The 19,187-nt window shown below is 50.4% G+C and overlaps 1 protein-coding gene across 1 annotated transcript in view; it reads right to left on the bottom strand.

The window, feature by feature from the left end:
• SULT2B1 (sulfotransferase family 2B member 1) overlaps positions 1 to 19,187 on the bottom strand; it is a 49,887-nt gene that overhangs the window by 4,049 nt on the left and 26,651 nt on the right. The window contains exons 3-5 of the mRNA XM_033223901.1: positions 8,939 to 9,147; positions 4,124 to 4,250; positions 2,708 to 2,802 (exon numbers count right to left, since the gene is read on the bottom strand). Coding sequence (XP_033079792.1) covers positions 2,708 to 2,802; positions 4,124 to 4,250; positions 8,939 to 9,147 — 431 coding nt within the window. The remainder of the gene's footprint in view (positions 1 to 2,707; positions 2,803 to 4,123; positions 4,251 to 8,938; positions 9,148 to 19,187) is intronic.

Raw genomic sequence — 19,187 nt, 5'->3', positions numbered from 1 at the left:
ATGTACCAAGCTCTGATCCAAGCCCCCCATACATTTGTGCCAATCCCACCATCAGCTTTGCAAGGGAAATGTCATTATCTCAATTGGTAAATAGAGGCCCAGAGAGGGAGAGACACTTGTCCAAGGTCACACAGCCAGAGAGGAGCTCAGGTTCCTGGAGCCCTTAGTCCTCCCCTTTGCCCCTCTGCTTATTTTTTTAGATGGAGTTTCACCCTTTTTTTCCAGGCTGGAGTGCAATGGTGCAATCTCGGCTCACCGCAACCTCTGCCTCCCGGGTTCAAGCGATTATCCTGCCTCAGCCTCCTGAGTAGCTGGGATTACAGGAATGCGCCACCACGCCTGGTTAATTTTGTATTTTTAGAGACGGGGTTTCTCCATGTTGGTCAGGGTAGTCTCGACCTGCCGAGCTCAGGTGATCTGCCAACCTCGGCCTCCCAAAGTGCTGGGATATCAATGAGACTGAGTCTCACTCTGTCGCCCAGGCTGGAATGCAATGGTGCTATCTCAGCTCACTGCAACCTCCACCTCCTGGGTTCCAGTGATTCTCCTGCCTCAGCCTCCAAAGTAGCTGGGATTATAGGCATGTGCCACCATGCCCGGCTAATTTTTGTATTTTTAGTAGAGACAGCATTTCACCACGTTGGCCAGGTTGATCTCAAACTTCTGACCTCAAGTGAGGTCTGCCTGGGCCTCCCAAAGTGCTGGGATTACAGGCGTGAGCCGCCGTGCCCGGCCCTCGCTGCCTTTTCATACGTAGTGCCCAGCACGGTCAGCCCTCTGGTCAGCTCCGCCAACCCCATGGCTCCTATTTTCCAGGTCATTCCTGGTTTCATAACCTTCCGTCTCTTTATCTTCTTGAACCACTGACGTGTCCCAGAAATTTTAACATGTGGGCGGCGCCTCACACCCAGGGGCAGCCCAGAAGCTGTTAGGCTCTGTGGCCCAGTTCTGGGTTTGGAGAAGAAAGCTTGCTGGAAAAGAGGGGGAGGAGCAGTACCAACACCTTTTCTGGAGCTTTCCATTAAAAGAAAGTTACCAGGGTGGAAAAAAATAACTAAGGAGTCTGCAGGCAAGAGCCATATGCCTTGGGCAAGTTATCAACCCTCTCTGAAGTTACAAACTTCCAGTTTCCTCATCGATAAAATAGGGATAATAACAACATTTGGGAAAACCATATAAAATTATCTTTTTTTTTTTTTTTTTTCTGGAGACAGAGTCTTGCTCTATAACCCAGCTAGAGTGCAATGGTGCGATCTCGGCTCACTGCAACCTCCAGCTCCCAGGTTCAAGAGATTCTCCTGCCTCAGCCTCCCAAGTAGCTGGGACTACAGGCACCTGCACCATGGCTGGCTAATTTTTTTGTATTTTTAGTAGAGATAGGGTTTCATCATGTTGGCAAGGCTGGTCTCGAACTCCTGAGCTCAGGTGATCTGCCCGCCTTGGCCTCCCAAAGTGCAGGGATTACAGGCATGAGCCACCATGCCCAGCCAAAATTACCGTCTTAAGATAAACACTGGTTGGCCAGGCGCGGTGGCTCAAGCCTGTAATCCCAGCACTTTGGGAGGCCGAGACGGGCGGATCACGAGGTCAGGAGATCGAGACCATCCTGGCTAACACGGTGAAACCCCATCTCTACTAAAAATACAAAAAAAAAAAAAAAACTAGCCGGGCGAGGTGGCGGGCGCCTGTAGTCCCAGCTACTCCGGAGGCTGAGGTAGGAGAATGGCGTGAACCCGGGAGGCGGAGCTTGCAGTGAGCTGAGATCCGGCCACTGCACTCCAGCCCGGGGGACAGAGCAAGACTCCGTCTCAAAAAAAAAAAAAAAAAAAAAAAAAGATAAACACTGGTTGGCGGGTCAACAAGAGCAAAACTCTGTCTCAAAAATAAATAAATTAATTAAATTAAATAAATACAAATAAATAAAGACTGGTTGAATACAGGCATTTCATGTGGTTCAATCTTTTTTCTTTCTATTTTTTAGAACAAGGTCTTGCTCTGTTGCCCAGGCTGGAGTGCAGTGGTGGGATCTCAGCTCACCGCAACCTCCACCTTCTGGGTTCAAGTCATTCTCCTGCCTCAGCCTCCTGAGTAGCCGGGACTACAGGCATGTGCCACTGTGCTCGGCTAATTTTTGTATTTCTAGTAGAGATGAGGTTTCACCATGTTGGCCAGGCTGGTCTCGAACTCCTAACCTCAAGTGATCCACCTGCCTTGGGCTCCCAAAGTGGGATTACAGGTGTGAGCCACCATACCTGGCCCTCTCTCTCTCTTTTGAGACAGGGTTTTGAGGTGTTGCCCAGGCTGTACAGTGGCACCATCATAGCTCATTGTGGCCTCAACCTCTTGGGCTCAAGGGGTCCGCCCGCCTCAGGTTCTCAAAGCATTGGGATTACAGGTGTGAGCCACTGCATCCGGCCAACCCTCCTGTGTTAAATCTCGCCCCTGCCCGTTCCTTGTCTTCCTTCCCACTTGCCTTTGCTCCTTAGCTCCTCTGCCCCGCTAGCCCACTGTGTGGTGTAGGGATTTTGTCTGTGGTCCTAGCTCACAGGCTCAGGGCCTCTGTTCTGTTCCTGCAGTATCCCCAGGGGCTGGCGCATTGCATGAGGAAGCGGAGGGGTCCTGAGACCCTCGGGAAGGGGAGAGAGTGGGGTGTGAGCAGAGGGCATCGGGCGGGGGGATGCTGCACCTGGTGGAGGTGGGAACTCACCTGTTGCAGCTCCTCGTAGGTGATAAATAGGAAGTTGTCTTTGCCCTGCATCCGAAGCCAGCCCTTAATGTGGTCGAACCAGGAGCCAAACTGCACTGTGGGCAGAGGGACAAGTTGGGCGAGGGCCAAGTGACAGGGTCCCCCCAGCCCCACTGGGGCTCATGGGTCTAACTAGCTGTGCCCCACAAACCCCCAGGTCCAGCCCCCAGAGCACCGACATCTCCACCAAGTTCGGGGGCTCTTCCAACCTGCTTCTCCCCTGGTTTGCCCATCTTGGGGTGCTCTTGTCTATCTGTCCATCCAGTCCCCCTCGGCACACCTGGATTTCCCTCCAAAGCCAGGGTCTCTGACAGCAGCAGATAAAGGAACACGTGGCCAAAGGGCGCTGCCTTTCTTGGTACCTGGGGCCTGTGTCTTCCTGTTTCCTTGTCTGTTCTTATTTCTCTCTGACTCTGTCTCTCTTTCTGCATTTATTTCCTTACTTCTTTTTATTTTTTAATTTTTATTTATTTATATATATATTTATTTATTTTTTGAGACGGAGTCTCGCTTTGTCGCCCAGGCTGGAGTGCAGTGGCACCATCTCGTTTCACTGCAAGCTCTGCCTCCCGGGTTCACGCCATTCTCCTGCCTCAGCCTCCCGAGTAGCTGGGACTACAGGTGCTCGCCACACCCGGCTAATTTTTGTATTTTTAGTAGAGATGGTTTCATGGTGTTAGCCAGGATACTCTTGATCTCCAGACCTTGTGATCTGCCCACCTCGGCATCCCAAAGTGCTGGGATTACAGGTGTGAGCCACCGCGCCCAGCCTCTTTTTTATTTATTTATTAATTTAATTTTTTTGAGACAGGGTCTCACTCTGTTGCCCAGGCTGGAGTGCAATAGCGTGCAATAGTGTGATCTCTGCTCACTGCCACCTCCCCCATGGGCTCAAGTGATCCTCCCACCTCAGCCTCCTGAGTAGCTCCAATTACAGGCGTGTGCCACAATGCTTGGTTAATTTTTGTATTTTTAATAGAAATGGGGTTTCACCACATTGGCCAGGCTGGTCTTGAACTCCTGAGTGCAAGTGATCTGCCTGCCTTGGTCTGCCAAAGTGCGGCATTAGAGGCATGAGCCACTGTGCTGGGCCCCCGTCTCTTTTTTGTTGCCCTCTCTCTCAGTCTTTCTGTATCTCAGTGTCTTTCTGTCTCTGTCTCCTCTGTCCCTTGCTTGTCCTACATCTCTCGGTCTCTCGGTCTCTCTCCCTCCGTCTCTTCTTCTCTTGGTCGCCTGCTCTCTGTCTCCACTGCTCCTTTTGATGCCCTGTGTCTCTGCCTCTCTCCCTTTCTTACCCCTCCTCTGTCCCTCCTCTGCCCATCAGGGTCCTCTGGGGCTCCTCCCCACCCCTCCTGCCTGGCTTTGCCCTGTCCTCACCTTCGCCTTTGAGGAAGTCCCTCAGGAACTGGTCGGGCGTGCCCGGATCCTTTAACTGCCCGGCAATCTTGGAGTAATGATAGAGGGAGACCACGACGTCCCGGGGGTTGCGGCCCATGTAGATCACCTGCGTGCGGATGATGAGGAGAGGGGAGAAGGCGTCAGACGCAGGCAGGACCCCAGCCCCTGAGGCCTCCTGCCCTGGAGACCCCTCTCTTCTGACCCTGAAGCAGGAAGGACTCAGGGCAGATTTTTTTTTTTTTTTTTTTTTTTTTTTTTTTGAGACGGAGTCTCGCTCTGTCGCCCAGGCTGGAGTGCAGTGGCCGGATCTCAGCTCACTGCAAGCTCCGCCTCCCGGTTTACGCCATTCTCCTGCCTCAGCCTCCGGAGTAGCCGGGACTACAGGCGCCCGCCACGTCGCCCGGCTAGTTTTTTGTATTTTTAGTAGAGACGGGGTTTCACCGTGTTAGCCAGGATGGTCTCGATCTCCTGACCTCGTGATCCGCCTGTCTCGGCCTCCCAAAGTGCTGGGATTACAGGCTTGAGCCACCGCGCCCGGCTTTTTTTTTTTTTTTTTTTTTTTTTGAGACGAAGTTTTGCTCTGTCGCCCAGGCTAGAGTGCAGTGGCACGATCTGGGCTCACTGCAAGCTCCGCCTCCTGGGTTCAGGCTATTCTTCTGCCTCAGCCTTCCGAATAGCTGGGACTACAGACGCCCGCCACCACGCCCCGGCTAATTTTTTGTATTTTTAGGAGAGACGGTGTTTCACTGTGTTAGCCAGGATGGTCTCAATCTCCTGACCTGGTGATCTGCCCGTCTCAGCCTCCCAAAGTGCTGGGATTACAGGCGTGAGCCACCGCACCCGGCCTTTTTTTTTTTTTTTTTTGAGACGGGTCTGACTCTGTTTTGCCCAGGCTGAAGTGCAGTAGTGCCATCTCAGCTCATTGCAACCTTTGGCCCCTGGGTTCAGGCGATTCTCCTGCCTCAGCCTCCTGAGTAGCTGGGATTACAGGAGCGTGCCACCACACCCAGATAATTTTTGTATTTTTAATAGAGATGGGCTTTTACCATGTTGGTTATTCACAGGGTGAGGAACCCCTTGAGGACAGGCAGGGTCTTACTCGTTCCTAGAGCCTTAACCCAGGGCCCCACACACAGGAGGCTGTGGAAATTGCTTGAGGGGATGACGAAGGCATAAAGAGAAGGAGGCTGAGAAAGAACACTTGGCTAGCCGTGGTGGCTCACGTCTGTAATCCCAGCATTTTGGGAGGCCGAGGCAGGAGGATCACTTGACCCCAGGAGTTCGAGATCAGCCTGGACAACATAACGAGATCCCCATTCTACAAAGAATACAAAAATTAGCTGAGTGTGGTGGTGCGTGCCCATGGTCCCAGCTACTCGGGAGGGTAAAGCAGGAGGATCACTCGAGCCCAGGAGGTCGAGGCTGCAGTGAGCTGTGATCACGCCACTGCATTCCAGCCTACATGACAGAACAAGACCCTGCCTCAAAAACAAACAAACCAAAAAACAAAAAACAAAACAAAACACCCCCAGATCCACCAAAAACTAAATGAAAACAGACTTAGAGAAACGTGGCTTCTGGTGTGAGGCCTTGTAATGACGTTGGTGCTCTCCAGGCTCCCTCCTGATTCCTGTGCTGTAGAGGATTCCTTTCTGCCCAGAGAAAGGCCTGGCCCTTGGCCCTGGGTCCTGAGATACTTCCTAATCCCTTGGAATTTTTTGTTTGTTTGTTCAGATGGAGGCTCCCTTTGTCTCCCAGGCTGGAGTGCAGTGGCACGATCTCAGCTCACTGCAACCTCTGCCTCCCAGGTTCAAGTGATTCTCCCTCCTGCCTCAGCCTTCCAAGTAGCTGGGACTACAGGTGGGTGCCACCACGCCTGGCTAATTTTTGTATTTTTAGTAGAGACGGGTTTTCACCATGTTGGCTAGGCTGGTCTTGAACTCCTGACCTCAAGTGATCCATCCGCCTCGGCCTCCCAAAGTGCTGGGATTACAGGCATGAGCCACCGTGCCCAGCCTAGTCTTATTTTTTAGAAACAAGGTCTTGTCAGCCAGGCGCTGTGGGTGGGCATGGTGGTGGGTGCCTGTAATCCCAGCTATTTGGGAGGCTGAGGCAGGAGAATCGCTTGAACCCTGGAGGCAGAGGTTGCAGTGAGCCGAGATCGTGCCATTGCACTCCATCCTGGGCAAGAAGAGGGAAACTCCGTCTCAAAAAAAAAAAAAAAAAAAAAGGAAAGAAACAGGGTCTTGTTCTGTCCTTGAGGCTGGAGTGCCTGTGGCACAATCATGGCTCACTGCAGCCTCAAACTCCCAGGCTCAAGTGATTCTCCCACCTCAGCCTCCCAAGTAGTTGGGACTACAGGTGCATGCCACTACATGTGAATAATTCTTAATTTTTTTTGTAGAGATGGGTGTTACTAAGTTGTCCAGCTGGTCTTGGACTCCTGGGCTCAATCAACTGCCCACCTTGGCCTCTGAAAGTGCTGGGATTTCAGGCGTGAGCTACCGCGCCCAGCCCCCTTGCCTGATTTTCAAGTTTGCTTTCATTGTAATTGACTATAACCAGGGAGTGCAGCGGCTTTGCTGAAGTTTTGCTATGAGTTTTGCTAAGTTGTTGAGCCTGAGGGTGGTCTTGGGGATTTCCCGATTGCAGTCCCCCTCTCTGCTCTGACCAAGCTCAATTCCTTGGCCATATCACCCCAGTCCTGGGGCTTCGATTAATTACAGAATATATGTGCCACGGAATTGCAAATGGACGTGCCAGCCGAGGTCTCTACCCTCAGATCCCTATGGGTGCATTTCTGTGCCCACCGGCAGCCTCCGCTGGACGTGGGATGGGCCGCAGCAGAGCCCGTGTCTTCCCCCACCCCGCCTGCTCCCCTGCCTCCTCCCCTGCCTCCTCCCCTTCCCAGTTGCCCAATCCTGACAGTTGCTTCTGCCGAAACTTGCAGTCACCCTTGACTCATACCTTTCTCTCACACCCACATCCAATCTGTCAGCAAATCCTCCCGGTCTCGCCTTCAAAATACCTACGCGACCACCACCCTGGTCCAGCCACCTTCCCCTCCCCTGGATCCCGGCCAGCGCCGCCTCTCTGGCTTCCCGGCTTCTGCTCTCTCAACAGTTGGTCCCCATCTGGCCGCCAGAGGGCGCCGGTGAAGCCTAAGCCCGCTCGGGCTCCTCCTCTGCTCCGATCCCTGCTGCGCTGCCGCGTCACTCGGTCAGAGCTCAAGTCCTCGCTGGGCCCAAGAGGCCATGCACATTTTGGCTCCTGTTGCCCCCGACCCCGACCTCAACTCTACTCCTCTCCCCACTTGCTTACTTGGCTCCAGCCACACCGACCTCCTGCTTGCACCTCAGATACACCCACCTCAGGACCTTTGCACCTGCTTTTCCCGCTTGCCTGAAATGTTCTTTCTCTGGAAACCCCTGTGGCTCCTACCACCGCCTCCCGGGTTTTTACTCACTGGGTGCCCCCTTGACCTCCTTTTATAATTGCAGCCCCACGCCCACCCCTAACTCTATCTCTAGCCCTGTCCCCCCAATGTAAATTTATCCCACTAGACATTTTATATATTATATCGTATATATATTATATATTAAATATATAAATATTTAATATACAAATATTAAGTATATTTAAAGTATATTGTAATACTATCATATTATTATATGTAATATAATATATATATACATATTTTTTGAGACGGAGTTTCACTCTTGTTGCCCAGGCTGGAGTGCAATGGCAAGATCTCAGCTCACTGCAACTTCTGCCTCCTGGGTTCAAGTGATTCTCCTGCCTCAGGCTCCCGAGTAGCTGGGATTACAGGCGTGCGCCACCACGCCCAGCTAATTTTGTATTTTTAGTAGAGACAGGGTTTCTCCATGTTGGTCAGGCTGGTCTCGAACTCCCGACCTCAGGTGATTCGCCCACTTCAGCCTCCCAAAGTGCTAGGATTACAAACGTGAGCCACTGTGCCCAGCCGTAATTTTTTTTTTTTTTTTTGAGATGAAGGTTCAGTCTGTCTCCCAGGCTGGAGTGCAGTGGCGCCATCTCAGCTCACTGCAACCTCTGCCTCCTGGGCTCAAGTGATTCTCCTGCCTTAGCCTCCTGAGTAGCTGGGATTACAGGTGCCCACCACCAGATCCAACTAATTTTTGTATTTTTAGTAGGGACAGGATTTCACCATGTTGGCCAGGCTGGTATTGAACTCCTGGCCTCAAGTGGTCTGCCTGCCTTTGCCTCCCAAAGTGCTCGGATTACAGGCGCGAGCCACCGCACCAGCACCGGCTTTTTTTTTTTTTTTTTTTTTTGAGACTGAGCTGTTGCCTAGGCTGGAGTACAGTAACGTGATCTCAGCTTAGTGCAGCCTTGACCTCCTGGGCTCAAGCGATCCTCCCACCTCAGCATCCCAAGTAGCTGGGACTACAAGGGTGTGCCACCACGCCTGACTGATTTTTAAAATTTCTTGTAGTGACGTGGTCTCACTATGTTGCCCAAGTTGGTCTCAAACTCCCGGCCCAAAGTGATCCTCCTGCCTCAGCCTCCCAAAGTGCTGGGACTACAGGTGTGAGCCATCACTCCCTGCCAAAGGGCAGACATTTCTGTGGGTATATTGATCACTGTGCTAGGCATTTCTGTGTGTATATTGACCACTACACTAGAGCAGAGCCAGGCACATAGTAGGTGCTTAACAAATAGGTGCTGAATGAATCAATGTGTTAGGCTCCATCTCCTTGTCACCCCACACACCCATGCAGCCCCTCCCAACTGACGCACACCCCTCCTCCCAACCTTGGCCTTGGAGCTGAAGAAGGCCTTGGTGAAGATCTGGATGGGAAGATGGGAGCTCATGAGACGAGGGCTGTACTGGTCCGGGAGGCTGAAGGCACCCACGATGGTCTCACACCAGGGTGCCCGCTCCCAGATGGGCACGGAGCGGATCCAGGACGGATCCCCGTCCTTCAGGATTAAGCAGATGATCTCGATCATCCAGGTCGTGCCTGTTGGGAGAAATCGAGCAGATTATTTGGGTGCGGGAGGGCTGAAGAGGGAGGATATCATCAGAATAATCACAACAGCATTTATTAAGCAATTTGCCTTTTTTTTTCGTCCGGACTGGAGTGCAGTGGTGTGATCTTGGCTCACTGCAACCTCTGTCTCCCAGGCTCAAGCGAGTCTCCTGCCTCAGCCTCTCGAGTAGCTGGGATTACAGGCACCCACTACCACGCCCGGTTAATTTTGTATTTTTAGTAGAGATGAGGTCTCCCCATGTTGGCCAGGCTGGTCTCGAACTCCTGACCTCAGGTGATCTGCCTGCCGCCCACCCTCGGCCTCCCAAAGTAGTGGGATTACAGGTGTGAGCCACCGCACCCGGCCTGACAGCATTTATTGAGCAATTTACTGCGTATTTTATCACACTGATTCCTTACAGCTGGAAGAGAAGGCAGGGTTGCTTAACCTCATTTTCAGAGCTGGAAACTGAGCCTCACAGAAACCATGTCGCTCGTCCAAGGGGACAGTGCTAGGAAAGTGGTGCAGGGCAGAGACTGGCGAGCTGTCCACCCAACCCCATTTCAGTTTTCTGCTGGGAATATGGTGTGATGACCTTTCTCTTCTCCCCTGCTGTGACGTGTGGGGCCAAGAGACTGGGTCTGGCCAAGGAAGTGTAGGTGGTGGTGATGTGATGTGTGGCTATTTCCAGGCCTGGCCCATAAACGCACACCATGTGACTCCCCACTCTCTCTGCTCCTGGATACAGAGACTCCAGAGGAGAATCTGGGACTCCCGGGGATGGCAGAGCCATGAGATGGAAGGAACCAAATGTCTGGGAAAGCATGGATTTCCCTGCCGCTTCCTTCCACTCTTCCTACACCAACTAGAGTTTATAGGAACAAGAAACAAACTTGGGTTCAGCCACTGAAATTCTGAGGCTGATCTATTAGTACAGCCAGAATTGCTTTACTTATTTATTTATTTTGGGATCAAATCTCGCTCTGTCACCCAGGCTGGAGTGCAGTGGTGTGATCACAGCTCACTGCAGCCTCGAAATCCCAGGTTTAAGAGCCTTCTGAGTAGCTGAGACTGCAGGTGCATTCAACCACACCTGGCTAATTTATTATTATTATTTTTAGTAGACACAGGGTTCCACTGTGTTGCCCAGGCTGGTCTTGAACTCTTGGGCTCAAGCAATCCTCCTGCCTCAGCCTCCCAAGGTGCTGGGATCACAGGCACCACGTCCAGCAGGCACTGCTTTACTACATGGAGGAAGCTGGAATTGAACCCAGGTGTCTGGACATAAAAAATCTGTTTTTTTTTTTTTTTTTTTTTTGAGACAGAGTCTTGCTCTGCCACCCAGGCTGGAGTGCAGTGGCCGGATCTCAGCTCACTGCAAGCTCCGCCTCCCAGGTTCACGTCATTCTCCTGCCTCAGCCTCCCGAGTAGCTGGGACTACAGGCGCCCGCCTCGTCGCCCGGCTAGTTTTTTTTTGTATTTTTAAGTAGAGACAGGGTTTCACCGTATTAGCCAGGATGGTCTCGATCTCCTGACCTCGTGATCCGCCCGTCTCGGCCTCCCAAAGTGCTGGGATTACAGGCTTGAGCCACCGCGCCCGGCCAAAATCTCTGTTCTTTTTACTTTTCACTGCCCACTTTTTTTTTTTTTTTTTTGAGACGGAGTCTCACTCTGTCGCCAGGGCTGGAGTGCAGTGGCCGGATCTCAGCTCACTGCAAGCTCCGCCTCCCGGGTTCCCGCCATTCTCCTGCCTCAGCCTCCCGAGTAGCTGGGACTACAGGCGCCCGCCACCTCGCCCGGCTAGTTTTTTGTATTTTTTAGTAGAGACGGGGTTTCACCGTGTTAGCCAGGATGGTCTCGATCTCCTGACCTCGTGATCCGCCCGTCTCGGCCTCCCAAAGTGCTGGGATTACAGGCTTGAGCCACCGCGCCGGCCTTCACTGCCCACTTTTGAGGGTCACCTCCTTTTTTTTTTTTTTTTTTTTTTCGAGACGGAGTTTCCTGTTTGTTGCCCAAGCTGGAGTGCAATGACGTGATCTCAGCTCACTACAACCTCCGCCTCCTGGTTTCAAGTGTCTCTCCTGCCTCAGCCTCTCCTGCCTCAGCCTCCCGAGCAACTGGGATTACAGGCGTTCGCCACCACGCCTGGCTAATTTTTGGTATTTTTAGTAGAGACCGGATTTCACCATATTAGCCAGGCGGGTCTTGAACTCCTGACCTCTGATGATCTGCCCGCCTTGGCCTCCCAAAGTGCTGGGATTACAGGCGTGAGCCACCACACCCGGTCGAGGTTCACCTCTTTATTTCTGTGGGGAGCCACAGAATGTTACCTAGTGGAAAGGGACCTCATCAAGGAGCCAGTTCACAGTTTTGAATTTCAGGAGACCACAGGCTGTTCAGAAGAGAAACAATTACCTTCACAATTACCTTCTGTTAGTGTTCATTGCATTTAATTCTTTTTGAGACAGGATTCCTTTTGAGACAGGATTCCGCTCTGTGACTTGGGCTGCAGTACACTGTTGCAATAACAGCTTACTTCAGCTTCAGCCTCCAACTCCCAGGCTCAAATGATCCCCCCACCTCAGCTTCTGGAGTAGCTAGACCACATGCAGCGAGAAATTTTTTTTTTTTTTGAGATGGAGTCTCAATCTGTTGCCCAGGCTGGAGTTCAGTGGCTCTATCTTGGCTCACTGCAATCTCGGCCTCCTGGGTTCAAGCAATTCTCCTGCCTCAGCCTCCCAAGTAGCTGGGACTAGAAGTGTGCCACCATGCCTGGCTAATTTTTGTATTTTTAGTAGAGATGGGGTTTTGCCATGTTGGCCTGGTTGGGCTCAAACTCCTGACCTCAAGTGATCCACCCACCCTGGCCTTCCAAAGCGCTGGGATGACAGGCATGAGCCACCACACCTGGCCTGCGCCCAGCTAATTTTTTAAAATTTTTGTAGAGATGGGGTCTCATTGCATTGCCCAGGCTGGTCTGGAGCTCCTGGCCTCTAGCCATCCTCCTACCTTGGCCTCCCAAAGTGCTGGGATTACAAGCGTAAGCCACCACATCCAATCCATTCACTGGTTTTCATTCTAACAACCACCCTGTACCAGTTATCAGTTTACAGGCTGGTGGCTCCAACTTCAGGCCTCTCTCCCGGTTTGTGATATTGGAGCTGGACCCTGTAAACATTTCTCCTCTGCCAGCTAGCTCAGTGTTAAGCTTTGTCAGCAGAGGGCGCTGGAGGAACACTGAATGAGGATAGGGCTCTTCCTGATTCTCACGGGCTTCTCTTCCTCATTCTCACGGGCCCCCCTCACAGGAATCTTGTGATGGACAGGGACCAGCCCTGCACTGGACACCCAGTGACGTTTACCCCTCCCCCTAGCAAATTTCAGTGGCTTGTTGCACCTCAATGAACTTCTCAGTCACCCAGTGGGCCATGGCCATACCTCTGCAGTGAAACTCTAATCTTGGGTGGGGAGTGGGTTGGGCAGGCAAGTCCTTCTTCCCAATTTCTGTCTTCCTCGGGAGTTTGGCTTTAGCCCTAGAGGAAGTGGCTTCTCCCTAGTTTAGTTATTCCTATGTGTGGTGTTGTTTGTTTGTTTGTTTGAGATGGAGTCTTGCTCTGTTCCCAGGCTGGAGTGCAATGGTGTGATCTCAGCTCACTGCAACCTCCACCTCCTGGGTTCAAGCAATTCTCCTGCCTCAGCCTCTCAAGTAGCTGGGATTACAGGTGCATGCTACTACACCCTGCTAATTTTTGTATTTTTAGTAGAGACGGGGTTTCACCATGTTGGTAAGGATGACCTCGATCTCTTGACCTTGTGATCTGCCTGCCTCAGCCTCTGAAAGTGCTGGGATTACAGGCATGAGCCACCGTGCCTGGCCTTTTTTTTTATTTGTTTGTTTGTTTGTTTGAGAGAGTCTGGCTGTGTTGACCAGGCTGGAGTGCAGTGGTGCAATCTCGGCTCACTGCAACCTCCGTCTCCTGGGTTCCAGCAATTCTCATGCCTCAGCTTCCCGAGTAGCTGGGACTACAGGTGTGCACCACCAGGCCCAGCTAATTTTTGTATTTTTAGTAGAGATGGGGTTTTACCATGTTGGCCAGGCCGGTCTTGAACTCCTGACCTCAGGTGATCCGCCTGCCTTGGCCTACCAGAGTGCTGGGATTACAGGCATGAGCCACCACACTCGGTCGAATTTCCTTCCTTTTTAAGGCTGAATAATATTCCATTGTATGGGTATAGCATAATTTGTTTATCCATTCATTAATCAACGGACATTTGGATAGTTTCAGCTTTTGGTAATTGCAAATAATGTGGCTATGAACATTGGTGTACAAATATCTGTTACAGTCTCCCCACCTAAAGTTTAGTTCTTTTGGGCATATTCCCAGAAGTGGAACTGCTGAGTTTATATGGTAATTCTATGTTTAATTTTTTGAGGAACTGCTAAATTGTTTTCCATAGCAGCTGTACCATTCTACATGCTCACCAACAGTGCACAAGAGTCCCATTTTCTCAACATCCTTGCCACACTTGGTATTTTCTTCTATTCTGTTTTTTTCTTTTCTTTTTTTCTCTTTTTTTGATATGGAGTTTCACTGTTGTTGCCCAGGCTGGAGTGCAATGGCGTGATCTTGGCTCACTGCAACCTCCACCTCCAGGGTTCAAGTGATTCTCCTGCCTCAGCCTCCTGAGTAGCTGGGATTACAGGCACCCGCCACCACGCCCAGCTAATTTTGTATTTTTAGTAGAGATGGGGTTTCTCCATGTTAGTCAGGCTGGTCTTGAACTCCTGACCTCAGGTGATCCATCTGCCTCGGCCTCCCAAAGTGCTGGGATTATAGGCATGAGCCACTGTGCCTGGACTATTCTGGTTTTTTTTCTTAAATTTCTTTTTTTTTTTTTTTGATAGAGACAGGGTCTCATTATGTTGCCCAGGCTGATCTTCAAATCCTGGGCTCAAACGATCCTCCCACTTCGGCCTCCCAGAGTGTTGGGATAATAGGTACGAACCACTGCACCTGGCCACATGTTATTTTCTAAGTAATAGCCACCTAATGTGTGCAAATAATTCTCTCTCTCTCCCTCTCTCTCTCTTTGAGAGAGTCTTGCTCTGTCACCCAGGCTGGAGTTCAGTAGCGCAATCTCGGCTCACTGCAAGCTCCGCCTCCTGGATTCAAGTGATTATTGTCCCTTAAACTCCTAAGTAGTGGGATTCCAGGTACACGCCACCATGCCCGGCTCAAGTTTTTTTTTTTTTTTTTCTGAGTCAGGGTCTCGCTGTCTTCCCCAAGCTGGAGTGTTATGGCATAATCATGGCTCACTGCAGCCTCAATCTTCTAGGCTCAGGTGATTCTCCCACCTCAGCCTCCCAAGTAGCTGGGACTACAGCCATGCACCACCGCACCTGGCTAATTTTATTTTATTTTTTTTGTAGAGAGAGGATTTTGCCATGTTGCCCAGGCTGGTCTTGAACTCCTGGGCTTAAGCTATCCATTTGCCTTGGCCTCCCAAAGTGCTGGGATTACAGGCATGAGCCACCATGCCCAACTGCAAATAATTCTTTTTTCATTTTATTTTGAGACAGGGTCTTGCCCTGTTGCCCAGGCTGGAGTGCATTGGTGCGATCTTGGCTCACTGCAACCTCTGCCTCCCCAGTTCAAGTGATTCTCATGCCTCAGCCTCCCGAGTAGTTGGGACCACAGGCATGTGCCACCATGCCCAGCTAATTTTTGTATTTTTAGTAGATATGGGGTCATGTAGGCCAGGCTGTTCTCCTACTCCTGACCTCAAGTGATCTGCCTGCTCCGACCTCCCAAAAGTGCTGGGATTACAGGCTTGAACCACCCCGCCTGGCTTGGAGAACAAGTTTCCACAATTTCTATAGAGGGAAATGTAGCCATTATATATCAAAATTACAAATGTACCGACTCTGACCAAGCAATTCTATGTCCAGATATTTGTCCTAGAGATAAATGTATTCAATGCCAAGTACTGCATGTACAAGACATTGTGCATAAAGTTTACATTCTATACACAGGCAAAAGATTGAACATTAATATAAATCAGTAGGAAACTGGTTAAGCAAGAATTATTATATATCCTGTGTCATGAAATACTATGGAACTGTAAAAAAAAAAAAAAAAAAAAAAAGCCCAGAAAATTATTTGTTTAAAGTTCCAAGATGGGACAATGAGAAAGAAAAACAAGCAAAATCAAGACCGGGCGCAGTGGCTCATGCCTGTAATCCCAGTACTTTGGGAGGCCGAGGCGGGTGGATCACCTGAGGTCAGGAGTTCGAGACCAGCCTGGCCAACATGGCAAAACCCCATCTCTACTAAAAATATAAAAATTAGCCAGGCATAGTGGCACGCACCTGTAATCCCAGCTACTCGGGAGATTGAGGCAGGAGAATCGCTTGAATCCAGGAGGCAGAGGTTGCAGTGAGCCAAGATGGCACCACTACACTCCAGCCTGGTCGACAGAGTGAGACTCCATCTCAATAATAATAATAATAATAATAATAAACATACTCTGAGAAGAGTCTGATAAGAAAATGGAAAGACAAGCCATTGATTGGGAGAAAATATTTGCAAAACAAGTATCTGATCAAGGATCTGTTCTCAGTTCATATAAAGAACTCTCAAATCTCAATGATAAGAAAACAATCCAATTCAAAAGAGGAAAAATATGGCCGGGCACGGTGGCTCACGCCTGTAATCTCAGCACTTTGGGAGGCCGAGGAGGGCGGATCACTTGAGGTCAGGAGTTCAAGACCAGCCTGATCAATATGGTGAAACCCTGTCTCTACTAAAAAATATAAAAATTAGCCGGGTGTGGTGGTGCATGCCTATAGTCCCAGTTACTCAGGAGCCTGAAGCAGGAGAATTGCTTGAACTCAGGAGGCAGAGGTTGCAGTGAGTCGAGATCAAACCACTGCATTGCAGCCTGGGCGACAGAGCAAGATTCCATCTCCAAAAAAAAAAAAAAAAGGGAAAATATTTCAACAATTTGCCAAAGAATATATTTGTGAGCTTCAAGTCAGTGGCAAGTAACAGAACAAACAAACAGAAAGAAATATATATGATGGCTAATGAGCACACAAAAGACGCTCAAACACCATTAGCTGTTAGGGAAATGCAAATTAAAACCACAGTGAAATACCAGCATGCACCTATCAAAATAGCTTTAGAAAAAAAACTGGCCAGGCACGGTGGCTCATGCCTGTAATCCCAGCACTTTGGGAGGCTGAGGCAGGAAGATCGCTTGAACCCAGGCATTCGAGACCAACCAGAGACCCTTATTGCTATAAAAATTAGCTGGATGTGGTGGTTGTTAGGGAGGCTGGGATAGGAAGATCGCTTGTGCCCGGGAGGTGGAGGTTGCAGTGAGCCATGATCTCGCCACTACACTTCAGCCTGGGCAACCGAGCAAGACCTTGTCTCCAGTAAATAAATTCCTGTTGATGCTAATCACTGGAGAAGATGTGGGGCAATAGAGGGTCACCTATTGCTGGGAAGAATCGAAAAAGCCCTTTGGGCTGGTATGGTGGCTCACGTCTGTAATCCCAGCACTTTGGCAGGCCGAGGCGGGTGGATTAACTGAGGTTGGGAGTTTGAAACCAGCCTGGCCAACATGGGGAAACCCCGTCTCTATTAAAAATACAAAAATTAGCCAAGCGTGGTGGTGGGCGGCTGTAATTCCAGCTACTCAGGAGGCTGAGGCAGGAGAATTGCTTAAACCCGTGGAGGCGGAGGTTGCAGTGAACTGAGATCTCGACACTGCACTGCACCCTGGGCAACAGTGAGACCCTGTCTCCATAAAAAAAAAAGAAAACATATGTCCACATAAGAACTTGTGTGCAGGGCCCGGTGCAGACACTCACTCCTGAAATCCCAACACTTTGGGAGGCCAAGAAGGGAGAACTGCTTGAGCCCCTGAGTTTGAGACCAGTCTGGGCAACACAGTGATACCTTGTCTGTGGAAAAAAAAAAAAATGTTTTTTTTGAGACAGAGTCTCGCTCTGTCACCCAGGCTGGAGTGCAGTGGCCCAATCTCGGCTCACTGCAAGCTCCGCCTCCTGGGTTCACGCCATTCTCCTGCCTCAACCTCCCGAGTAGCTGGGACTACAGGTGCCCGCCACCACGCCTGGCTAATTTTTTTTTTGTATTTTTAGTAGAGACGGGGTTTCACCGTGTTAGCCAGGATGGTCTCGATCTCCTGACCTTGTGATCCGCCCACCTCGGCCTCCCAGAGTGCTGGGATTACAGGCGTGAGCCACCGCGTCTGGCCAAAAAAATATTTTTTAATTAACTGGGTGTGGTGGTGTGCACTTGTCGTCCCAGCTACTCAGGAGGCTCAGGTGGGAGAATAGTTTGAGCCCAGGAGGTCAAGGCTGCAGTGAGCCAAGACCACACCACTGCACTCCAGCCTGGGTGAAAGATGGAGACCCTGCCTCAAAAAATAAAAATAGAAACAAGAACTTGCGTGCAAGGCCGGGCGCGGTGGCTCACGCCTGTAATCCCAGCACTTTGGGAGGCTGAGGCAGGCAGATCACCTGAGGTCAGGAGTTTGAGACCAGCCTGGCCAACATAGTGAAACCCCGTCTCTACTAAAAATTACAAAAATTAGCTGGGTGTGGTGGCAGGTGCCTGTAATTCCAGCTACTCAGGAGGCTGAGGCAGGAGAATCGCTTGAACCCGGGAGGTGGAGGTTGCAGTGAGCCGAGATGACACCACTGCACTCCAGCCTGAGGGATAAGAGCGAGACTTCACCGCCAAAAAACAAAAAACAAAAAACTTGTGTGCAATGTTCACAGCGGCTTCACTCATAATAAGCCCAGAGTGGAAATAATCCAAATGCTTATCAACTGATGAATAAATAAAATATAGTTTACACATAACAGAAAATATTATTGGACCATAAAAAAGAATGAAACTCTGACACATGCTACAATGTGGTTGAACCTTGACAATGTGATGCTCAGGAAGAAACCAGACACAAGAGGCCACTTAGTGTAGATTCCATTTCCATGAAATGCCCAGACTAGACAAATCCATAGAAACAGAATGGAGATTGGTGGTTACCAGGGCCTGGGGGGAGGGGATGTGAGGATTGGGAGGTGATGGTTTATAGGTCTAGAGTTTCTTGTTGGATGATGATAATATTCTTTATTTTTTATTTTTATTTTTATTTTTGAGACAAGGTCTCGCTCTATCACCAAGGCTGGAGTGCAGTGGCACACTCTCGCCTCACTGCAACCTCCATCTCCCGGGTTCCAAGTGATTCTCCTGCCTCAGCCTGTGGAGTACTGGGATTACAGGTGTATGCCACCATGCCTGGCTAGTTGTTGTATTTTAGTAGAGACGGGGCTTCACCGTGTTGGCCAGGCTAGTCTCGAACTCCCGACCTCAAGTGATCCACCTGCCTTGGCCTCCAAACTGCTGGGATTGCAGGCATGAGCCACAGTGCCTGGCCCACTCAGTGTTTTATTTTTGAGACAGAGTCTCTGCCACTGAGGCTGGAGTGCAGTGGGGTGAACACATCTCACTACAACCTCCACCTCCCAGGCTCAGGCGATCCTCCCACCTCAGACTCCCAAGTAGCTGGGACTACAGGCATGCATTATGATGCCTGGCTAATTTTTATATGTTTTGAAGAGAGGGGGTCTCGCCATGTTGGCCAGGCTGGCCTAGGCTCAAGAGTTCCTCCTGCCTTGGCTTCCCAAAGTGTTGGGATTATGGGTGTGAGCCACTGTGCTTGGCTGAAAATATTCTAAAATTGATTGTGGTCATGGATGACCACATGCTATTGAACATGGCAAAGTCATTGAATTGTACCCTTTTTCTTTTTGTTGAAACAGTGTCTCACTGTGTTGCCCAGGCTGAAGTGCAGTTGTGTGATCACAGCTCACTGCAGCCTCAACCTCTCCAGCTAAAGTGATCCTCCTGCCTCAGCCTCCCGAGTAGCTGGGACTACAGGTGCACAGCACCATGCCTGGTTATTTTATTTTATTTTGTAAAGATGGGGTCTTGCT

Source organism: Trachypithecus francoisi, unplaced genomic scaffold (genome assembly GCF_009764315.1).
Source record: "Trachypithecus francoisi isolate TF-2019V2 unplaced genomic scaffold, Tfra_2.0 Lachesis_group12, whole genome shotgun sequence".
Classification (NCBI taxonomy): Eukaryota; Metazoa; Chordata; class Mammalia; order Primates; family Cercopithecidae; genus Trachypithecus; species Trachypithecus francoisi.
This window is presented reverse-complemented; position numbering and strand designations above follow the sequence as displayed.